At 35.3% G+C, this 25,070-nt stretch overlaps 1 protein-coding gene and 1 pseudogene across 1 annotated transcript in view; both read right to left on the bottom strand.

The window, feature by feature from the left end:
• The window catches only part of LIN7A (lin-7 homolog A, crumbs cell polarity complex component), a 378,966-nt gene that overhangs the window by 184,889 nt on the left and 169,007 nt on the right, over positions 1-25,070 (bottom strand). The window contains 2 exon segments of the mRNA XM_067009824.1: positions 3,239-3,448; positions 5,728-5,799. Of these exon segments, the coding sequence (XP_066865925.1) occupies positions 3,239-3,448; positions 5,728-5,799 (282 nt within the window).
• On the bottom strand, positions 6,889-8,153 carry LOC131766872 (lupus La protein homolog pseudogene; annotated as a pseudogene).

Raw genomic sequence — 25,070 nt, forward strand, 5'->3', positions numbered from 1 at the left:
CATTACAGAATTTTTTTTCATTAAATACTGCTATCTGCCTGGAATTATTTATCCTGAAAAGACTTGTGGATTCAGTGTTAGGAGCCCAGGGTTGTTGCCTTGGATTAACTACTTTGTGTGACCATTGGAAAACCACTGGGTCATGAAATTTCTCATTTACAGGAGGAAAACTACCTTTTGATGAATATCTGATAAATATTAGTACTGTTAAAATGTATATAACTTACTTTTAAGTGCTTTAATATAGGTAGTTTATCATGTATAGTTTGATCATATAGATGTACAATGTTTTAAACTCCAAACTTAGAAGCTTAAAGCAGTCTAGGTGGTCAGCAAACATTATAGAGTGTTACCAAGGCAACATTCTAGAGGTTGGTCACTACAAAAGCATTTGTTATGCCCATCTTGATGCTTTGTTTTATTAGCAACATATGTCAGAAATGGATTCTCACTGGCACAATTAGTGACTTATTAACTAGCATTATAAATGGAACCTAATCGACAAAATTAAAGGTTTTAAATATAAGTGGAATACTAAAGATTTTGGAGACGTCCCCCACCTTTGCGTGACCAGGTTACAAAAACTCTTAAGGAGGCCCACAGCCTTTCCCAAAGGATCAGTGGCCTAAGTTGAACACTAAAGCTTATTTCCAACTGTCAGTCTAGTAGAATTTCTGGTTGTTTGATGCTGAATATAAAGATAACAAAATCCTGGCTCTGGAACGTTGTTTCATCTGCCTCAAGTAAACCTTTTTTTCAAGGTAATGATTGGAACATCTAAATGGGCAGAGAACTAGGATGTCATCGAACTTACGGAAGAGGTTGTATGAGCCTATCAATGCCTATTTGCTAGTAAATGTTTGCTAAAATATGCCTATATGTGTAGCAGAATTTGCTTTAAAACTTATAACTGGCAATAGCAATATCATAGGGGGACTGCTAACCCTTTTCAACATTCTGCAGTAACCACACTTACCTATCAAAGGTGTGTATAACCAAATTATCACAGGATAGCTCTCAACAGACATTTTGCCTCATTTTAATTTTCATCAGAGCCCTTCAAATTAGCCACTACTCCCCTTACTCAGATTAGAAAATTCAGGTTTAGGGGATATTAATCCATAAAAATATGGATATTGAGTGGTAGAGCCTGATGTGTCTGATTCCATTGCTCCAATTCCTCCCACAGACTCCCAGATAAAGTCACATGGTCATTGCAAGGAATGGATGAGTGGTTATGAAATGGCAGCAGCTGGGTTCCCTGCAAATGTATGGGTTAAACAAAGGCTCTTTAGCCCTTTTGACAGATAGCTTAAAGTCAATTCATATGAAATTGATTTGATATATATTTACTATTCCTTGATATATATATACACTTACTATTAATATAGTTTCGGTTCTTTTTTTGTACTTCTCATGTTTTAAAATCTATACTCTCTTTTGATCTACCCAATATATTCAGAGAAATTGTAATTTCATACACTGAGGCACAGACTACTGTGTGACATAACTGCATGACCTAGCTCTAGAGCCCTCTCCTAGAAAGCTTGACTATGAAATTGTCAGTTGAAACATGCTTTGAAAAAGTCATAGTTATCTAAAGGTCAATAAAAAGTTCATCTCAAAGCATTGTTGCTGGAGTCTGTCAGACAGACTGAAGTAAGTCAGAAGGAGAAAAACAAATACCATATGCTAACACATATATATGGAATCTAAGGGGAAAAAAAAAGGTCATGAAGAACCTAGGGGTAAGACGGGAATAAAGACACAGACCTACTAGAGAATGGACTTGAGGATAGGGGGAGGGGGAAGGGTAAGCTGTGACGAAGTGAGAGTGGCATGGACATATATACACTACCAAACATAGGGTGGATAGCTAGTGGGAAGCAGCCGCATAGCACAGGGAGATCAGCTCGGTGCTTTGTGACCACCTAGAGGGGTGGGATAGGGAGGGTGGGAGGGAGGGTGACGCAAGAGGGAAGAGATATGGGAACATATGTATATGTATAACTGATTCACTTTGTTGTAAAGCAGAAACTAACACACCATTGTAAAACAGTTATACTCCAATAAAGATGTTAAAAGAAATAAAATAAAAAATAAAATTTTAAAAATTTTTAAAAAAGCATTGTTGCATAGAAAAAAATGAAATGGTAATTTTAGAATTGGAATGCTTAAGGGAAATAAAATATTCATGGACTGATGATTTTGATGTACATCAGAGATCGGTGGAGTTGAATGAATGATTTTGGGTCATATAAAACTACTACTCAGGCTAAAAAAAAAAAAAGCAAGATATAAATAGAAGAATTTACTCCATAGTTACCAACAAAATATCACATTCCAAATTCATTTATTTTTGGATATTAGGTCCTTAGCAGAAATCAATATGGCCATAAATAACCCAAATCTAATTTATTTTTTAACATCTTAAGTTCTTAGAAGACAGATCCTAGGTGAACAGAAAAGTAAGCTTTGATATGTTCCTATCTATACTTCTGAAATTTATGCTTTTAGAGTAATTATTTTTGATTTAAGTAGGAGTTATGGGGAAAAATTATTCATTTCACATGAAGCCATTTCATTAACAACTCGTTATTACATGTGGAGGTAATGGCATCCAAAGAATATGAGGTTATGAAAAAAATGTATGTTCTTAGTTTTAACTTAATGTGAAAACTAAAATAAATATGATGAATAGATAATATAATCAAACTTTTTCAGGAAAGAGGCTGATAGATTTTTGTTATACTATAGCTGTATACCCGGCTTACAGAATTATCTGTGCATTAGCCTTTTCAATGTGTGTTATTATTACCCATATTAAAATTATTCTTCCTCTTTAATGAAAATGAAAAATATATAGAGAGAAGTTTTAGCTTTATTTTTAAAATGTGTATATTTGCTTATAATAACTGAATAAAAGTGACTTGAAATTACATTCTTTTAAATATTAATTCAATTATAGTATAATATGGGGGAAATTCTACGAGTTGGGATAATATATTGGGATGATTTTCCCACTAGGTCCTACTTATCACCCCTGAATAAGACAAAATGAGACATCAAAACTATAAAATTACTGCTTTTGTAGGCTTAATATCCATGAATGCTGAGGAAGCTATTTGGACACAAAATTAAGATTTGTTCTAGGATTTCAACATTGACTTTAGTAACAGCAGGGGAAAAACAAGAATGTGCTTAGAGAGAAAAACCTCTGATTACGTTATGAACATACCACTCCATTCACTGATAGTAGCTGGTCTCCTCGCTTGAGGCCTCCGTGTCTTTCAGCCACCCCTCCAGGAATGATGCGAGAGATATAAATGGGGGAATTTTGCTCCTTGCCTCCCATCACATTAAAACCAAGGCCTTCATCCGTTTTTGGCAGCTCGACTACCCGAGGGTGGGAGTGGCCTTCACTAGCTGCAAAAGCTGCAACGGTTGCCTGAAAGAAAAGATGGTCATTTGGTGATAAAAACGAGGGAAATAAGGCTAATCATAAGACTTGCAGTGTGTAGATCAGGCCACTCCTCCTATTTTATAGCATTCTCCTGTGAAAGAAAGAACACGAAAGGGAGGGGGCTTTCTTCATTTGGATGTCCTTTATAATTCCTTTCTTTGGTAAAGCTCAGCCCAACTATTGATATTTCCACCTTTCTAGACTTTACCCATTATGATAAAATTTTTCCTTCCTCATAAAAATCTTTCCCACTAACCTTGGTTAGATGCAAACCTTCCTATTCTTGGACTCCAAATAGCTTTGGTACATATAATACCTACATATGGTACATAAACTGTAATTATTGTATATATTGTATATATGTGGACCATGGGCACCCGAAGGGCTGAGATTGTGGCTTCCACGTCTTTGTATGACACACGGTCTAACTTGGTGTTTGCACATAATGTATTCGATACACTGAGGAGCACTTATATGTATATATACTGGTGAATACATCTAGAATTTTGCTATTGCCAAACCACTGGCTTAGAAAATTTAGTTTCTTTTTCTTTTTTAATTGAAAATGCCTAAAAGAAAAAAAAAAGCTAAAAGAAAATAATAGATTCAAACAAATTATAATTATTTCGTATCAATATTCCATATTATTATGACAGGTCCTCTTCTCTGGCACAGGTTTTTTTTCCCCCTATATTTTACATTAATATTTCAACTACTGTAGTAACGTAGGCAAAATGAGCAGTCCACGGTTTTATACCTAGATGTACAAAGTATCATTTAATATGGATATAACTTTATTTTAAAATTCATATATATTAATTTTAAAAATAAGTTGAAGGAAACAACTTACCATTAGTTTTCACCCCCCCCCCCTCCATGGAGAAGATTTAAATAGATTCTATCAAGAAAAGATTCTTCTGCCTGCTTCTTATTTTCCGCCTCTGGTAAACTGCCTTAACCACAGTTGGATAGATACCTACTATAAAGTGATTTACTCAACACTGTGAAAATATTGATTCCCAATGACTGTACATTCTTTTCCACACACAGCATTATCACATCAATTTAGCATTATGCTACTGTCTGCATTTAGTGAAAGATAGTGAATGATATGGAAATAATGGCTTGTTTTTAGCTACATGCATTTGCTCATGCAAACCTTGCTGTCATGCATAGATTTTAATGGCTGACATGGATGCAATGCAGACAGCCCAGAAACAACCAGAAAATATTGTGCTATTGCAACATTATGCTGCTATCCTGCTGTTCTACATGAATAAGAAATGAGAATGGTAAAACACTACATAATTCACTTTCCCCTTAATTAAACCATGTAGGGATCATTTTTCTGTGTGTGTTCCACTTCAGTACAAGCAAAGCATGATGTAATGATAATAATGCCCTCTTTTTGCCTGGGTTAAAAAAATCAAAAAACAAAAAAAATCACAAATCTATAGTGTTCAGTTACAGAATGAAAACTGAAAAATCAGGAGAGAAACCAAACAAGAGGTGATATAACACAAAAGAATTAAATGGAAAATTCTGATTATTTTCAGCAGTTCTTATTTCTTACACATATTAGAAAGAGAAAAGCTTTTAAAAAGCAAATGTGTATCTATTATAACATTTCTGTACTTGTAAAGTAAGAACTGCACTAGTGATTTTAGTCTAAAACTATTATTTCCTATGGTCTGTTTTCCAGATAATTTCATGATCCTCCTGCTGTAACATTTTCATTCAGAAGGTCTCTGCAATCTCTGGATTTGAGTTTTTCAAGAGCGAATGTGGTCACTACCAAAACAGGTAACAGACCTTCCCTTTAGGTCAACATCATATTCATTCAGCTACTCTGCTGAGTACACGGAAGAATCCTGCATCACTGGGTATCAGGTGAGTTCTCGTCATGTCTAGCTTGAGTCAAACTTTTAGACTTGTACAAATCTTCATGCGTTGAATAGGGAACAGGTTCTTTTGGATCAGAGGAATGTGTCATACAATGAACCAGCAGATTTGCTTGTGCCAAATGAACATTTAGTGAGTTTAATGAAATCATTCTCCTTTCTTAAGCTACAGAAGCAGCAGAAATGTTCAATTTTCCATTAGGAGTTTTACCTGGGAAGTAGTACTGGTTCTAGACTCTGGGCTGCCACTGATGTCTAAATTCTCTTACAGTGTACACACGAGAATACCTGAAACACACACGCGCACAATCAATTACTAGATCACTGGGGTTAAGTATATTTTTAAAGTTACTCAAGTCTTACCTTTGCTGTGGCCCTGGCACGGAATTCGGGACAGCCGTTAACAGTTATCGTTTCATGCATATATTGATACACCTAAAATGTTCACATAAAAAAAGAATGTGTAAGAACATTAAGAATATCAATTCTTTCATTGCAGATAGGACAATAAGTTTTCACTGTAAGACAGAAGTTCCCTATCACAAAGTGAAATTATCCTGATGATTTGGATCAAACATCCCTCCTATTTTTTTTAGAGGGGGTGGGCAGGTGGTGGTTAGGGCAGAGAAGAGAGGGCAATCACTTTTATTCACTTTTTAATTTGGCTATCCATGTTTATCAAGTAACAAAACTATTATATTTGGTTTTATAAAAACCGCTGTTGGTAAAAAATTTTACCATTATTTATAGTTCTATCTCTCAAATATGTAATAAAAATAATGTATATAGTTACTTCCTGAATCTAGGTAACATTTTAAAAATAGTTTTCTAAGTTAATATTCCACAGAGCTGGGATTACAATATCTTTTCCTTGCTTGTTGGAAGGTATGCAAGTTGGAATGTGTTACTGATACGCATTCATAATTCATAACTATAGAGATTCAGGAGCAAAGACAAGTAAAGTAAGAGATTCTTGGAATTAGTAATACAGAACAACATATCAGCTATGGGTTCATGTTAACATTTAGATGAAATAGAAAGAATGGGGGGTAAAATCTGGACCCCGAATGATGTCATAGAAAGCATACAGGTTTTACTGTCTGACAGACCTACGTTTGAGCCTTATAATACAATTGGGGAACTATGAGGTCTTGGTTGAACTACTTTACCACTTTCATGCTCTTTTTGCCCATCTGAAAAATGGGTAAAGAATATTTATTTAGTATTTTTTAATGCAGTATACATTTTATTACTTTGTACTAATCATTCTCATATTACAAAGGCAATTTAGTGGAAGAATGTTTCTTTTGATATTTGAATAATCTGAAAGAACACAAACAGAATTATACATAAAAACATACTCATTTGGATAACAACAGCAAAAAAGCCAAGTTAAACAACAAAAAAATTTTCCTTTCTTACAGGTGGACATTGAAGTGGACCTAATTCGTTTTTCTTTTTAAAAGCCTCCAAAGACAAAAGCAGCTTAAAATCTAATTAAAGTGAATAAAAAATGTTTCTAAATTACTGGTCTTTGGCACCATTTTCTGTTTTCTGTTGTTTTGATGAAGGTTCTTCTTTGTCTGTTTCTTCTCTTGCTCTTGTTACTGGTCTAGATGCACCACTTTCAGCATGTTCATCATCACTATCAAATTTAGTTTTCTTGCCCTGAAACTGTACTTTTTCCTTTAGCAGACCCAATCTGGGCAGCTTTATTTCCCTTTTCTTTTCCTTTAAATCTGTGACCTTTTGACTTCTATTTGTTTAGGGATTCTTGTTGATCTTCTATTATTTTTTCTAATGCTTCTTTCTCCACGTCTCCTTCTAGAACTTCCCAGGTGACCTCTTTGTTCCTTAATTGTAGGTTACCATTATTTGCATCTTTTGCTTTATCCAGTGCTTCCGTAGCTTTTTCTTTAAACACAATTATTCCCTCTTTGGCTCCTCTGACAAAGTCTATCCATTTTATTTCACCATGATTTGAGAAAAGGACATGCAAATCTTCTCTACACGTCTGACCATCTAAGTCCCCTGAGAATTTCAGCAAGCAGCCAATCTTTTCTTCTAGAGATTTCATTTCAGCATTTTCTGCTAACTTTTGTTTTTCTTCTTGTCCATGTTTAGCTCGTAATTTAGCTTCTATTTTATTTTGCTTTCTTTCTTCATTTTTCTTTGCAAAGTAATCTTCCGTGAAAAGTATTAGCAGGTCAGTGTCTTTGTACTTCTGGCCAGGGGTCTCAACAAACTTCTTAGCAGGTTCAATGGTATTAAATACAGCAAATATTGATCCCTTAAATACTTTGTGCAATGTTCTTCTCATCTGAATATTTAGCACCTGACCTTTATCTTCCAACCATTCTTTTATGTCATCAAGGGTTGCATCAATTGGGAAGCCTTTAATATAAACAGATCTGTTTTTTACATCATTTTTCTACTCATCAGTCACTTCAGGGAGGGGTTTGCTTGGAGATCTTCTAATTTTAGTTTTATCTTCACTTATTTCCATGAGTTCTGCCTTTGATTTGCTCAATGCTTCTACTATTACATTAAAGTCTGTTGTTAAGACAGTTTAACCTATTAAATTTTGTCATTATCTCCAAAGGTACCCAGCCTTCACCCAGTTTGATCTGTTCCTTTAAAAATTTGTCACGTGGCAAATTGAAGTCTCCAAAATAATACTCGACTTGATGACAGATTTTGGCCTCCAGAGCAGCCATTTTTTCATTATCACCATTTTCTGCCATTCTGGCTATCTTTAAGTTCCCGGTCCCACAGAGACACGCCACAGGGTCACTGGTCACTAACAGCGACCGCAACATCTCCCTTCCCCAGCACCGCCGCTTGCCCAATGCGCCTCAAGAAGATGGGGGTTGTCCCGGCCAGTATGGTTGCTTTTATTTGAAAGAATACTTTCAAAACGCCATCCACAGCAGGTACTCCTTAGACAGCAGATATTATTACTAATTATGATTCTAGACACAACTATACAAATTGTTGAAACATAACAGAAAAACTGCTTTTCCTTTAAACTACCAGGGATGGGGTTAGGAAATCAGTCGTAAAATAAATTGCTCAATTTTAATTAAACTGAAGTATAGAGGATGACTTTTAAAGGATAGTTTGAAGAAGATATTTTGAAAAAATAACACGACTAAATATGCTTGATTATATGCTCATTTTGAAGATTTAAATAATAAATTTGTAAATATCTATTGCATAAGGCACAGGGGTAAGAGTCCATTTGGTATTATGCTGGAGTATTTTTCAGGAGTGACCCATTAGCTACATCAGTAAAAGATGAAACAGGAAAATTTTAATTGAAGATTTTTTTCCTTTCTATTGATCTTATTTTATATGCTTAAGTCAAAAATTATTAAAGTGAATTCAAAATTGATTAATTCATCCATTCAACAACCATTCATTGAATGTCTGGGACTGATTTCCCAACATTTTTTATTGGCACATTTCTCAAATATATTTGGTTGAATCTCCACTAATGCTGATTCATCTTTCCCAGGTAGCATATTTAGGAGGAGAAAGACAAAGTAGTCTGAAGTAGAAAGGTAGGAGCACTACTCAGGATCTACCTTTTATCCTTATGTTTCCACTAAATAACTGGGGTATTCAGTTTCTGTGGGAAATCTGAACAGGAAGAGAGCAAGTTTCCAAAAGAGCATTTTATGGAACTGGAACCTGTTAATGCAAATTCTTTAGGTTATCAAAATAACTGCTAAACATGCTTCCATGTTATTTCCTTGAAAGTGTATCATTCTGTTTCACAGAAATGGCCCTTCCACAAATAAATGCCACTTACTTGCTCTTACAGCCCATTTAAGAGGAGGATTTTCTCCAGCCTGTTTGCCTGTTTCTCTTGTTAATAAACTCTCTCAAATCTGACCCGTTTACTCCATCCTAACTTATTTATTATCTGTTGCTCAAAACACGGCATTAGTGTCTTAATTGGGTCTCTCTACCACCAAAACACTATAGACTTTGGTTATCAACATCAAGTACCTACCTGACCATACTGCTGCTGTGCTCTTGGCTGTCTGCTGCCCTTACAGTGAAGGTTGCAAAGTCAAATGCTTACAAAAGTCAAGCTAGTGAAAATAATGCAGAGCACAGCCTCCTCTTTAGTCTTGTTTTCCTACTTCCTTTTCTCCTCCCTGACCATTACCCAAACATAGCATACCCTCTTAGCTGCCCAGGCTTTTGCACATGCTGTAGGTTCTGTTTGGAATGCCCTTCCATCAGGAAGACTCTTATTTATCTAAGTTTAACACAATCATTAAAGGCTTAATTCAAATATTGTCTTCTCTGTTAAACATTCTCTGCCTTCCCCAAGCAGAGTAAATTTCTCCCTCCTTGGCTCCTGGCCAACTGAGTTTGCCTGGAGTCATTGTGGTCATCTTTGCCGGGGGAGTGACATGTTTGTTTGCATTCAAGTATGTTTATGAGGACAATCATGTAGCAAATAATTGGGAGAGGAGGAATGGTTGTCGTCAACTGATTAAAACAAAAACTACTTTCTTTTAACCAAGGAGGTGAAAGGCCTGTACACTGAAAACTAATAAGACATCAATGAAAGAAATTGAAGAAGACACAAATAAATGAAAAGATATTCCATACTCATGGACTGGAAGAATTAAGATTGTTAAAATGACCATGTCACCTAGAACAATCTACAGATTCAATGCAATTCTTAACAAAATTCCAATGGCATATTTCACAGAAATAGAACACAATCCTAACATTTATATGGAACCACAAAAGACCTTGAATAGACAAAGAAATCTTGAAAAAGGAGAACAAAGCTGGAGGCATCACACTCCTTGTTTTCCAACTATATTACAAAGCTGTAGTAATCAAAACTGTATGATATTGGTATAAAAACAGACACATAGATCAATGGGACAGAATGGAGAGCCCAAAAATAAACCCATACATGTATGGTCAATTAACTTATGACAAAGGAAGCAAGAATACACAATAGGGAAAGGACAGTCTCTCCAATAAATGGTGTTGAGAAAACTGGACAGCCACATGCAAAAGAATTAAACTAAACTATTATCTTGGACCATACACAAAGATTAATTCAAAATGGATTAAACACTTGAATGTTAGACCTGAAACCATAAAACTCCAAGAAGAAAACATAGGTGGTAGATCCTTGATATCAATCTTAAAGATTATTTTTTGCATCTGACTCTAAAAGCAAAGACAACGAAAGCAAAAATAAACAAATGGGTCTACATCAAATTAAAAAGCTTCTACACAGCAAGGGAAATCATCAACAAAATGAAAAAATGACCTACTGAATGGGAGAAAACATTTGCAAATCACATATCTGATACGAGGTTAATATCCAAAATATATGAAAAACTCATCCAACAGCAAAAACAAAAACGAAACAATCCAATATAAAAATGGGCAGACGATCTGAATATTTTTCCAGAGAAGACATACAGATGGCCAAGAGGCGCATGAAAATATGCTCAACATCACTAATCATCAGGGGATGCAAATCAAAACCATAATGAGATATCACCTCATACCTGTCAGAATGGCTATTACCAAAAAGACAAGAAATAAGTGTTGGAGAGGATGTGGAGAAAAGGAAACCCTCATGTACTGTTGGTGCCATTGTAAATTAGTGCACCACTATGGAAAGCATTATGGAGGTTCCTCAAAAAATTAAAAATAGAACTACCATATGATCCAGTAATTTTAATTCTGGGTATTTATCCAAAGAAAATGAAAACACTAATTTGAAAAGATATATGCACACCCATGTTCACTGCTGTAGTAATTTCACTTCTGAGTATTTATCCAAAGAAAACGAAAACACTAATTTGAAAAGATATATGCACACACATGTTCATTGCAGCATTATTTAGGGGAGCCAAGGTATGGAAACAACCTAAGTGGACATCAGTGGATAAACAGATAAAGAAGATATGGTATATACATGCAATGGTATACTAGTCAGCCAAAAAAAAAAAAAAAAAGAGTAAAATCCTGTTACTCATAACAATGTAGATGGATCTTGAAGGCATTATGCTAAATGAAATAAGTCAGACAGAGAAAGATAAATACCACATGATCTCACTTATATGTGGAACCTAAAAAAACCAAAACAAACAAACAAATAAAACCAAGCTCATAGATACAGAAAATGGATTGGTGGTTGCCAGAGAGGGGAATCGGGAGTGGGCAAAAAGGTACAAACTTCAGTAACAAAATAAGTCATGGCAATACGGTGGGCAGCATGGTGACTACAGTTAATAATACTGTATTGCATATTTGAAAGTTACTAAGAGAGTAAATCATAAAAGTTCTCATCACCAGGAAAAAAAATTGTAACTATTCATGGTATGGATTTAAACTAGACTTACTGTAGTGATTATTTCACAAGGTATACAAATATTAAATCGCTATGTTGTACATCTGAAACTAATATATGTCAATTATACTTCAATAAAAAATAAAAATAAGGAGGAAAACTGAAGCACAAAAGAAAAACCAATTTTGTAAGAGCCTGAGATAAAGCAAATACAAATTAAGAATAATTATCCTTAACACTCCAATTTGAACTGTAAATTTTAAAACGTGCTATGCAAGAAGTAGTATTATATATAGATAATTGCACAGGCTCTGGAGATGGCTTGGAAACAAACCCTGGGCCACTTATTAATTGTATGATTTTTGTCAGTTACTTGATTTCTCTGGGGCCCAATTTTTGCATTTGAAAAATGTGCTTAAAGCATCAGTTAACTTCTAGGTCTGTTGTGAAGATTCAATAAGATAAGAACAGTTTGTAGGATGTAGTAAGTGCATAAAAAATTAGTTATTGGGCTTCCCTGGTGGCGCAGTGGTTGAGGGTCCGCCTGCTGATGCAGGGGACACGGGTTCGTGCCCCGGTCTGGGAAGATCCCACGTGCCGCAGAGCGGCTGGGCCTGTGAGCCATGGTCGCTGAGCCTGCGCGTCCGGAGCCTGTGCTCCACAAAGGGAGAGGCCACAACAGTGAGAGGCCCACGTACCGCAAAAAAAAAAAAAAAAAAAAAAAAAAAAAAATAGTTATTATCATTATTATTTAATTTTTCCCAATGTATTCGACCCTGGGATCTTTGAGGAAGAATCCTCTAGGACTAGGAGTCTATGAACATTTTTAGAAAGAACTGATCAAAGGCTTCAGTTCTCAACTAGGGGAATTTTGCCCCCTCCTCCAGGAGACACCAGGCAATGTCTGGAGACATTCTGGGTTGTCACAAATGGGGAGAGGGACGGTGCTGCTGGCATCTAGTAGTCGACATGCCCAGTTGCCGGGATGCTGCTAAACATCCTACAACGCTCAAGGCAGCTCCCCACAATAATGAATTATCTGCCAAAATGTCAATGATGCTGAGATTGTGACACTCCGAACTAATGAATCAAGCTATATATTTTCTTTTGATGTGTAATAATTAGTGAGCTATAAAACAACACTTGTATAGCACTGAGTGAAGGGTCTCGTAAATGTTCAGTAAATAATTTTTAGAGTCAAATATCATGATTCTGGTGCACATTTAACAAGGACTTACTGCAGGCCAAGAGTAGTGCTAAGCATTTTATATTTATGAGTTAATTTAATTCTCACAACTTGTGATTCAGGCATTCTACACACAAGAAAACAGCCATGGAGATGGTAACAAAACCACAACTGCACAGCTAGTTGGTGGCCAATTTGGTACAGAAATTGATATCTAGTTGCCTCCCAAATGTTTCCTCTTTTAACCACATCAGGTTTTCTTATATTGAGACAACATCGGACCACTACTACTATTTTGGCAGCATGTGTTGAAACAGATGTGCAGATGTCACAAGTACTTATATTTTGCATAAAAGTTTCTGGGTTTTATACGGTGCCTCCCACTATACAAGTGGTGGCTGCCAATCAACAATACGATTCTGAAACCAACAAATGCACCACTCCAAATGAAAGTGAAATAGCATTTTAATCCTCTTTTCTGGTTGTAACATACTAAGATTAAGTGAAATAAATCCAGTATCATTGTCAGTCTTTTTTCCTATAAAATACAATAGATTCTGAAAGTTGGTTTTCAAAAGTGAGCTAAAAAGGTCATGGTCTAGTTATAGAGCCAAGTCAAAACTTTGGAGATATTAATTCCATTTCCATTAGCTATGTCATCTTAGGAACATTTCTTAGCTTTTTACTTCCTAAGGGGCAAAACCTATCCCCACCTATCTTACTTTTCAAGGACAATTGTAAAAGTATAAAAGTTTGACGAAAGGTGTTATGGAAAGCTAAAGTACTTCCCAGATACCCTGAGAAAGTTTCTGAAGGGAAAACAGAAAATGGTTGTATGAGCTTCTTCAAGGGGCAGTGCATGGGGCTTATGGTCCTCTGAATCTTTTGGGTCCCCAAATGTCTGGCAACCTTTAGCTGCAGCATTTTTAAGCAAATTCTATTGGATATTATGGGTGTAATTCCTAGTGAAAGTCAAATAATTTATAAAAACTCTTGTATTGAGTTTTAGTTTACATCTTAGTCAATAATTTCCTAACCTTGAATAAATCCCACAAATTCAATAGCATTTTGTATATTTAGAACCTATTCTAAGCTATTGAAAATTTACAAATACAGATCAATTCAATAAAGGCAGTGGAATTGTGGTGAGTTGGTTCAAAAAGATTCATTTATTCATTCATTCAACTAATATTTACTTACAAGCTATTCTAGTCAGTAGGTTAGGCACCTGGGCCAAAATATGAAAAAAAAAAAAAATTGGCTGTTTCTAAAACTTTGAATTAGTATTAATGTTCATTATAGAAGGAAGTGTTTTAAAATATTTTAAGTGAATAGTTTAAATTTTACTTTTCTTTATATTAAAAGGCAGATAGCCTACCTTTTCTGGATGGAAAGTTTGTCACTGGGAGAATATCAAGTACAAATGTCATAAAAGCTTCTCTTATGGACCAAATTTACAACAGAATTCCCAGCTAGAGTTAAAACAAACAGCTAACATTCAAGTGCAAGAGGATTCTTGCCTCTGAGCTCTCATTTATCATAGACTATGTAGACAATATCACAATATAAGCTTTACACTGAATCATTCTTCTTTATCTTGAAAACCCTGATTGGTACAGAGCTGTAGGAATGGGATGACAAATCTATATCATCAGTTTCTTGCCCTTTGCTCCTTTTCTATGTGACTTTAAGGGACCTACTATCTGTACATCTTAGTTTTCTACTATGTAAACTACTATCTTCAAGAGTCAGCCAAAGAAGACAAAGTATGTGGCTTCATGAACCATAACCTGTTATTCTTATACTTTTATTATAATAGCTGCTATATTTCTATTATTACTATTATATGCATGTCTAAGATTTGGTTGGAACGATGCCTTTAGAATTTAGCTGCTTGGTGAGAAGTGTGGAAAAAACTTTGAGTTCAAAACTAGATTCTTGATTGTTCTGTCTTCCGCTCTTGCAGACAGCTGTGTTGACTCTTGTATTTTGATGTTATATAAAGTGGCTGCGTGAGGCAAACACTACTTAGGCTCACCTTACCCCACCCCCATTTTCCACTCCCTCCTCCTAGCACTGCCTAGCCACATGACCCAGTTCTGTCCAGCGAGAATTCAACTGGAAGTAGATGAGAGGTTTCTGTGAAAGTGTTGCTGTTTTGGTACAAACACTGTCCGTTTTGCCACCTCTATTTCTCGTCCTGATTGTGGATATTATCAGCTGTAGTAGCAACCTGTAACTGCAAGAGAAAGGCCAAGGAAACACACAGACATCAGCTCTGATCACATGGAGCTCCTGAATCCCTGTGAGCAGCTGCCTACTCTCAACTAACTGTAATGAAGAAAAACAGTCTATTTGTTTCAGCCACTGAAGTTGGATTTTCTGCTACTTTCAGCCAAGAGAATTCCTCCTTGCCACATTACTCAAGTAAATGTTATACAGAACTATGCTATATTTAGAGGCTGTTTTCTTCTAGCCTATTCCAATTCCAAAAGTTATAATTTTTTCATTAGAAATCAAAGCAAATTTGTTAATATGAGGGTTTAGAAACGAAGAGAGGATAGACTAAAGTCACTGTAAAAAAAAAAAGATGCAGAAACTAACTCCTGGAAAAACACTGTTAGGAATATGAAAAGACAAGCTGACTAAGAGGAAATGTTTGCAAAACACATAGCTGAAAATGGCCTCCTATCCAGAATATAGAAAGAGTTTTCAAAAGTCAATGACAAGAAAACAACCCAATTAAAAATTGGGTAAAGTATCTGAACAGGCATGTCATCAAGAAAGGTGTATGGGTGGCAAATATGAAAAGATAATCAACATCATTAATTGCTGGGAAATTCAAATTAAAATCATAATTGGACACATTCACACACTTATTAGAATGTCTAGATTTTTAAAAATCTCAACAATACCTAGTATGTGCAAGAATGTTGAACAACTAGAACTCTTGTGGGAATAGAAAATGGCACATCCACTTGAGAAACCAAATTAATAGTTTTACACAGATTTAAACCTAAACTTGTAAGATTCACTTATCTACATTTAGCTATTTATACAAGATAAATAAAAAATGTATATTCATACAAAAATTAGATGCAAGCACACTTTATTCATAATCACCACAAACTGGAAAAAATTCAATAGGCTTCAACTGTGGGTGAATATCATATGGAAGCACATCCATACAATGGAATACTGCTAGGCAACCAAAAGGAACAAACTACTCATACATGCAACAATGTGGGTGAATTTCAAATGCATGTTGCTAAGGGAAAGAAGCCAGACTCTACAGATTTCATTTATATGATACTCAGGAAAAGGCAAAATAAAAAGGACAGAAAACAGATCAAAGGCTGTCAGAAGCTGGGGGTGGGAAGAATTGACTACCAGGTATGAGAAAATCTGCAGGGTGTTGGAACTGTTCTAATATCTTGATAAAGGTTATGGTTAACATGATTGTATGGATTACTAAAACTCTGAAACTGTACACTGAAAAGGGGAAATATTACTCGATGGTAATAATACTTCAATAAACCTGACTTTTAAAAAAGCAGAAAATATTTCTTAAGAGATGAAAATATTCTGAAACTTAATTGTTATTTTGGAAACCTAAAATAAAGCCTTTAAAACACAAAAACCTACAGATATTTAAGAAAGTATTTAATATAATAAAAATATAACATTAGCCTCCATTCCTCTAAGTTTATCAGTGTGGAAAGCAACATATTCTTTAATGGATGGTAATATCTTTTTCAAAGTGTCTTATTATAGATAGACTAGCTACTAAAATGTCAATAGAGTTATAATCAAGATTAAATAAACTTCTCTATATCAGTGACTGGAAAAAAGAAATAAATTTTTCAGCAACATTGTGAAAAATGAAAATGGCATTAAACCAAGTTACCTCAAGAGGGAAAATAGTAGAAAGACATATGATCAGAATAGAGAAAATGAATGAGAAAGTCTAAATGAGAAAATTACATGGTCCAAATCCTACTACATTATAATATTCATTAAAGCTTCTTATATGTAGGTTTTTATTAAAAAGCAAGCAAGAATGTACTTTTTTAATAAGAAAAAAGCAATGTAAGTATTAAGACTGATATTTCTATCTATAGCTATCTATAATTTTTTAAATGGATTTCTTGATTTTTCAGATTTGGAAACTGAGATAAGAGTTGAATAAAGTTATTTGATGTGGACTCTAATTTTAAAATACTTAAATATTTTCATAACACTAGAAGTGAAGACTGAGCCCCCTCATGTCCTTATATAATTAGAGGCCACCTGGGTAGTTGGACAACATTCACAATATTAAGCCACAGTGTATTTATAATAAAAACTCGGCAGTTTTTCTGAAAGCAAATTTTAGGCCAAGGGAGGTATCTAAAATAAATCTGTGGCTCTAAATTTAATTGCATTTAGCGGAGTCCATGCATGCAGAAATCGAGTGCCCTGATGTGAATGTGCATACTGTACTCAATGTGACTAGAATAAAATAGAAATAGAGATTTCGTCACCAAACACATGGTCTACTTATTTTAGGAGGCTTTGTAGAAGTAGTGCCAGACCAATTGAAGACTGGCTCGTCTATTAAGGAAGAGATATTCAAAAAATATCTAATTTTTGCCTTGAATTTTTTCTTCCATTTTGGAAAATTGGCAGCTATAATTAAATGCTATACATTTAAATCTATAGCAATCCATGTATCTATATTGTTCCCATACACTTTACTAATTGTGGAAATGTTCCATTTAAAATCAGTGTTAGAATTCCTATAAACCACAAAATTTAGGGTATAAAATTTAATGTCCAGAACCAACCAGTTTTTGCAAAGAAAAGAAAATGGTACACACTGGTTACAATTCATGTCTACTATAGTAAGACCATCAAGAGTCAAATCAATCCTGTGAAAATCCAAGAATAAAATATCTTGAGTAATGTCTTTCTACATCTCTCTTTGACCATCAACTTTGATGCAAACACGCCACCCATTGGCCAAGAAAAACATTGACAGGTATAAAGAAGCAAAGGATAATACATCTCTATTAGGTTGAAATGATTTAAAAAGAGAGTTCAGAGACTTCCCTGGTGATGCAGTGGTTAAGAATCTGCCTGCCAATGCGGGGGACACAGGTTCAATCCCTGGTCTGGGAAGATCCCACATGCTGTGGAGCAACTAAGCCTGTGTGCCACAACTACTGAAGCCCACACACCTAGAGCCTGCAAGCCACAACTACTGAACCCATATGCCACAACTACTGAAGCCCGTGCACCTAGAGCCCCTGCTCCACAACAAGAGAAGCCACTGCAATGAGAAGCCACACACCACAACAAAGAGTAGCCCCTGCTCACCGCAACTAGAGAAAGCCCATGCACAGCAACAAAGACCCAACACAGCCAAAAATAAATAAATTTATACAAAAATTTTAAAAAGAGAGTTCAGTCATTAAAACAGATGTTTGACAGTATTACTGGTAAAATCAATATGTCAACTGACATTCTTGCAAGAAATGGTGGCATTACCTACAATCAAAAACAAAAACAGGGCTTCCCTGGTGGTTCAGTGGTTGAGAGTCCGCCTGCCGATGCAGGGGACACGAGTTCATGCCCCAGTCTGGGAAGATCCCACATGCCGCGGAACAGCTAGGCCCGTGAGCCATGGCCGCTGAGCCTGCGCGTCTGGAGCCTGTGCTCCGCAACAGGAGAGGCCACAACAGTGAGAGGCCCTCGTACCACAAAAAAAACAAAAAACAAAAAACACTGAATTTGAAGATTGAAAAATATGTGACATTTGGGGTAACTAAACATTTCTGATCCCTCTCTTTCAAGTGTGGGCCTCTGTACACCTGCTTACTTATTGCCTCAATATCCCCAGAGAAGGAAGACCTATCTGCTCACATGATTGGTCAGCACCCAAGAACTGTATTAAGCCATGGTTTTACCAGGGTTACTGACAGTGTCTCTAAAAGGGTTAGGAGCCACGAGACCCATCTTCTACTCTTTCTGCACCCATGTCACAAGAATTCAGGTAGGAGTTGCCTGCTTGGAGGAGATGTAGCTGTTGCTCTCGTTTTCTATTCTATAATACCTTCTTAAGTCAAACCTGACATCTCAGATTCAGACTGGAGAAAAGGGGGGATTCATTTAGATGTAAGGGCCCAAACTTCGTTCTCCAATCTATATTTTACCAGAAAGAGCCGTACTAGAGAGGATCTGGGTGCTTTCCATGCTAATAACAAGGTGGTCATTTGTTTCCTATTTGGTTATGGGCCTTTTACGTTGCTTCCTTGGTTGGTAACTCCTTAAGAAGGACAGAATGCAGGAGAGGATTTGAGTACTCCTGGACCATTGGCTATGATACCATCTTAACCGCACTGAAATCTCAAGTCTACCTCTCACAGTCCACACGTGAGACTCCATAACTCAGACTTTCTGCTGCAATGTGATACATGCCATTTGTGGTCTGCTTTAAAGGACATTAAGTAGACGACAGCAGTAGAAAAGCTGAATTGAAATGGTCCATAATTTGTGACCTAAGTCGTGAGTTAAAGTGAATTTATGAAAAAGGTATTACTAGACTGAAGGAAAATATAGTCTCAAATTGCAAGTGATCACCAATGCTTAGATACAGATGAAGAAAAGGAACATTTTGGACAAACTGATGCCTTTCAATATCTACTCATCTTCCTAGCCAAGTTATAAAGGGACAGGAACTTTTTCTAAAATGCTGTTATAGGTTAATTCTAATGAGAAGGGAACATTAAGAAAGTTCTCCAGCACTCTGCTTCTCAAATGGCGTGGCAGGGATGAGAGGACCCTCAAGGAGGATAACCTGGGATCACTTCCTAAAGAGGATTAAATGCCCCTTCATGCCTGACAGTAAATGGATGGCACATCCTTTCTTTTTCTTCTTTTTTCAGTTTTGTAGGAACTCAGTAGGGAGGCATCAGGACTGTTGGTATGTTACATATCACAGTCTTCAGAATCTCCATCAATTTTAAAATTTCCAAAAGTTAGTTATATCATTTGCTGTAAGTGAATTAAAATGGTTCTGCCATATACTTACATTTTCCAAAGGGAACAGAAAATACTCTGTACAGTTTTATAGTTTTACAACTAATTATAATTATTGTTATATAAAAGCAGAAGCATTAGTTGTGAAACTATAAAACTGAAGAATGACTATAATTTTAAAAACTATGCCATTAACCATTAATTTATCTATTTATTTTTATAATTGATTTATATTTCCCAGTGGGTTCTTAACACACATAACTTTCATAAGGTAGTACAGATACTTTGTACAAATTATTTAATAACTGCAAGGAAAAAATAAGATCACAAATAATGGATGATTTCCACAGGGTCCACGTGGCAGGTGGCCAAGCCACCAGGGAGAAATCGCTTTCCTTATGGTTGTCTAAAAAAGAATTCCCTTAAGGCAGCTGTTCCTGTCCTGTCGTTGTTACACAGCAAGAGTCCCCTGTGACAGGAAATGCCTGAGCAAAATTTTGGAAAGATGTCATTTCCAATTAGTACAGCACCATTCAAAGGGGCTGGATTATCTCTATTTGCTTACTTTGGGTAAAATTCAAACAAGGTTTGGGGCTTAAAATCTGTCTCTTTTTTTTTCTGATTGGATTAAGACAACTTGAAATCTCATGAAGGATTCCAAAGTTCTAGGATATTGGCTCAGCAGGGTTGAAATTTACCAGCGTACTTAAAAGTTTGCAAGAGTTGTAAAATCAATTTCTACTTCTTAAAATAGGTATTTATCAGGAAAATGAACTAATCGTTTTGGATAAATAGGAGTATATTGTCAGTGTCATATGAGTCATATCAGCTAATCAAATGAATAGTAAAAAAAAACTTTAACTCAGTAAAAATCAACCTGATTATTCAGTTGATTGAAATAAAATTATTACAGCTAGTAATAAAGTTGCCAGAGGTAACAGTAAAAATACAGGATGAACAGTTAGATTGGAGTTTCAGATAAACTATGAATAAATTTTTATTTAAATTATGTTCTGTGCAATATTTAGGACATCATAAATGGATCATGGTTGAAAAGGAAACTATTATAGTTTGGTAAGCAAGAGATGCTGGATATAATTCAGAGTAGAATGGTGAATATGATTAGGGAGTAAACTGAACAGAATTTGGTGTTGGAAGCCTCTGGGTGAGAAAAGATGGAAAGGGGTCTAGTTTGGTGGCATGGGCAGGAATGCAGGATAATGAGTTTGAGTCATTGTGTGATCTCCAAGAGATGTTCAGTAGACAGCGAGATATGTAGGACTGAATATTAGAGGAAGTATATGGGCTGTAAGATATAATTTGTGAGTTATCTATTTATTTAGTTGGCAAATGAAGTCCTTTGTGTATATGTTATCCTTTGGGAGAAATTTAGAGTGAGAAGATGTGAGGGCCTTTAGGGGTTCCAACATCTATTTATGTAATTTATAAGCTGAGCCTTAGTCTTATATTTAACCTATAGAGCCAAGGCATCTATTTGAATTTAAATAACTCATATATAGGCCTTTTCAAATAAAATATGTTCAGAAGAGAGGGAATACAAAGAAATAAATTTTTAAAAAGTGATTTGACAGTAAAAGTAATCAATATATACTACAGAAAATTTGTACAACTGTACAAGCAAGAAATTAGAATCATTTATAATTCCATACCAGGATATAACCACTGTCAACATTTTGGGGGATTCATTTCTAGTCTGCTTTATTTACTGATTTTAAGAAATCAATATCAAGTCAGTTATTACATACCTTTTATAATCTGATTTTTCACTTAAAATACTGGGAATATTTTCACCATGTATTAGTCTTCTACATTATTTTAATGGTGCCATCATATTTAATCTTATAAATGTGCCAAATGTATTTATGAAAAAATGACTGAAAAATGAAAGGCACTCCATGTATAGATCTTATCATCTGTCCAAAAGAAACAGTTTATCAATTACCCTTTTTACTATAGCTTATATACTTCATACTTGGTTATTCCTACCTCTTCTTGTTTCTGTTCAGATAGACTCAAGAAAATACAGGCCAATTTGCTGGTAACTAGAAGTCTGATAAAAAAATGAAAGAAAGGGATGGGATCGATAGAAAAGAGAAACAGACTATTTACAATTATTTCCTGATCAACTTTGGGATATTCACTGCCAAATTCATATAAGACTTGTCCTGATTTTCTTTAACTCCTGAGCATGAAAGTATACACTATATAATTTAACTCAGTATTTTACCAATTAGATCAGAGCCAGATCATTAAAACACAAAAACAAATTGTATCTATAAGCATTACTCATCAGAATCCTAGTGGCACAGACATGTTAAGTAGTGGGTCCTCCTGATTTTCATAAGAAAATGTGAATTAGAAAAAATCCTATTGGAGATAGACATATGATTTTTAAACCACAGAATTTCACTCCTAATGCAAAAAAAAAAAAATAGAATCAGATTGTGTGACTTATTTCATAATCTACTAATTATTTTTGTTTTGCTTTGCTTTTTTTCTTTCTATTTTGACTACTTGAAAGTTAAATGAAGTTAAAACTGAGTTATGGACAGTTCAATAAGAAGAGAAGATATTAACAAATTATAATTCTAGTAATTCCCTATCTGGTTTTCTGCCAATTTATGTGGTACACAGAAATAAAGATCTTTTATACTTACTACAGGAAGCAATGCTTGCTATAGATAAATTTTTCTGTAACAATTAAATAGTGAAAATTACTAACAGATTATTTGAGATTAAGTTAGTACCAAAAAAGATTGTTTAATAAATGAAGCTTCAGAGTGGAAGAGGTTGCAGATACATGCTGAAAATGAGTAAAAAAGAATCCTGACTTCTGGTCTGGGTTTTAATACCAAATGATTGCATCATCACTTAAATTTTCCAAAGGTTCCATAGTTCCTCCTACTATTTAGAAAGTATTTTTAAAACATGTGCTAACTCACCACTTAAAGGCTTTTTTAGATAGTAGCTGTACAGCCTTCAAGTAGTCTTCAAAATAGAGAAGCAGAAGATTTGTTCCTTTCTCAAATAAGTTATCAGATGGCAGAAGTTTTAACTGTCTCAGTTATGACCAAATCCTTCAGTGTACACTAACCCTACAGTGGGGCACATTTTGGTAATCTCTGTGAAACCTATAACAATAGTTTCATCATGTCTCACATGTTTAGGTATCCTGGAAAATTATGAATTATGATTCTTTATATTATACAACTGCATTCCTAGGCCTGATCTCTCTTCTTAAATTGACTATATTGAAAATGAACACCACCACTGACTTGTTAGTTGCAATAGTTATGGTCTATAAAGTCTCTGCAAACACTGAATTAGCAAATACTGAGCCACTGCTCCTATGGAAAATTCAGAATTGGGATCCTATGAGCCTCTGGTTACATTTCCATCAACTGATGAATTTATTAGCTTGTTTTATGTGACTTTTTGTTTAAAGACACCTTATTCAATATATAGTGTTGATAATTAACATTGAACTCAAGGCCAACAGTACTGTAACTCATGCCTGAACAGTTAATCTAGCAAGAGCATTCTCTCTGAAAGGTACATCACAGGCTTCTGGCCCTTAGGAACACTGGAGAGCACCTACCCATAGGTGCACACAAACTTAACCAAGCTGCTACTAATGGCAGATTCATTTGGCTTGAATTATCCAGATTGCTCAGGTCCCTTCCCACTCTATTCTGATGAGTTGTTTACTTATATGTCCTAATGACTATGATTGCTCAGTCACCCAAGAAGGGAGAAAGGAGGCTCATAATAACCCCCTGGAGGTAAATAAGTGTTGAAAATGAGAATATTTTGATGTGGCCCATCTGATGTGGCATTTTGACATAGTCCTCCTAACACACTATTTTTTTTTTAATGACCAAGCAATGGGTACAACAGACATCTCTGGTCCTCATCCATCCTGAACCCCATCTGGTGGTGGTGGGTCAGTCTTGCGGTGAGGGTCAGGAATAAAGCTGTCATGATTGCAGGCATGCATAATGCGTAAGAATAGGGTAAGTGCTAATATCGCTTCAAGATCCTGATTTCAATTCTTTTGGATAAATACCCAGAAAAGGGGCTGCTGGATCATATGGTAGTTCTACTTCTGATATTTTGAGGACCCTCCATACTGTTTTCCATAGCAGATGCACCATTTTGCATTCCCACCAATCCACCAACAGTGTGTAAGGATTCCAATTTCTCCACCTCCTTAACCAACACTTTTGTCTTTTGTTTATGCTAAGTGAAATAAGCCAGTCACAGAAAGACAAATACTCTATGATTTCACTTACAGGAGGTACCTAAATCAAATTAATAGAATCAATGAGTGGAAAGGTAGTTGCCAAGTGGCGGGGGCGGGGGTGGGAAAATGGGGAATTACTAAACAATGGGCATAAAATTTCAATTAAGCAAGATGAATAAATTCTAGAGTTCTGCTGTACAACATTGTACCTAGAGTCAACAATACTGTATTGCACACTTAAAAATCTGTTAAGAGGATATACCTCATGTTCAGTCTTCTTAATATATTTTTTTAAAAAGAATAGGGTAAGGACATCTCTTGTGCATTGAACTGGAAATTCTTTTTCAAAAGTTAACTGATGAAAGGCTCTTTTTGGGGAAAACACAATAAAATATTCCTTTGAGGACAGGGCAGCAGCAAACATTCACTTAAACCCCAAAATATATCTAGATTTTATTTTAGAAAAACCTCATGTGCATTTTTGTAAGATTTCACACTTTTAAAAATAAAAAAGATTTGTCAAATTACATGTCAATTATACCTCAATTTAAAAAAAAATGATTTAAGAGTATTTACACAGATCTTTCATTATTTCCGTATCTACAGCCAAAGTTACACTCATAAGTTTAAGGGCATAATACTAAGAGCAACTGTATTTATTTCTTTGTTGAAACCAAATGAGCTTACCTAGACATGAGGTTCAAGATGGCACGGCAAATCAATTTCAATAGTCAATTCCCAAAGCTTGACCCCTGTGATCCAATTATAACCTTACAGCTCTAAATATCCCCACTCTACTTGGAATCTATAAGAGCTTTTGTAAAAGTTGGTTCCATATCAAGACCGGAAAGAAAAGTTTAAGAAAATCACTTTATTGCTACAACAAAACACAG

Source organism: Kogia breviceps, chromosome 12, assembly GCF_026419965.1.
Source record: "Kogia breviceps isolate mKogBre1 chromosome 12, mKogBre1 haplotype 1, whole genome shotgun sequence".
Taxonomy (NCBI): domain Eukaryota; kingdom Metazoa; phylum Chordata; class Mammalia; order Artiodactyla; family Physeteridae; genus Kogia; species Kogia breviceps.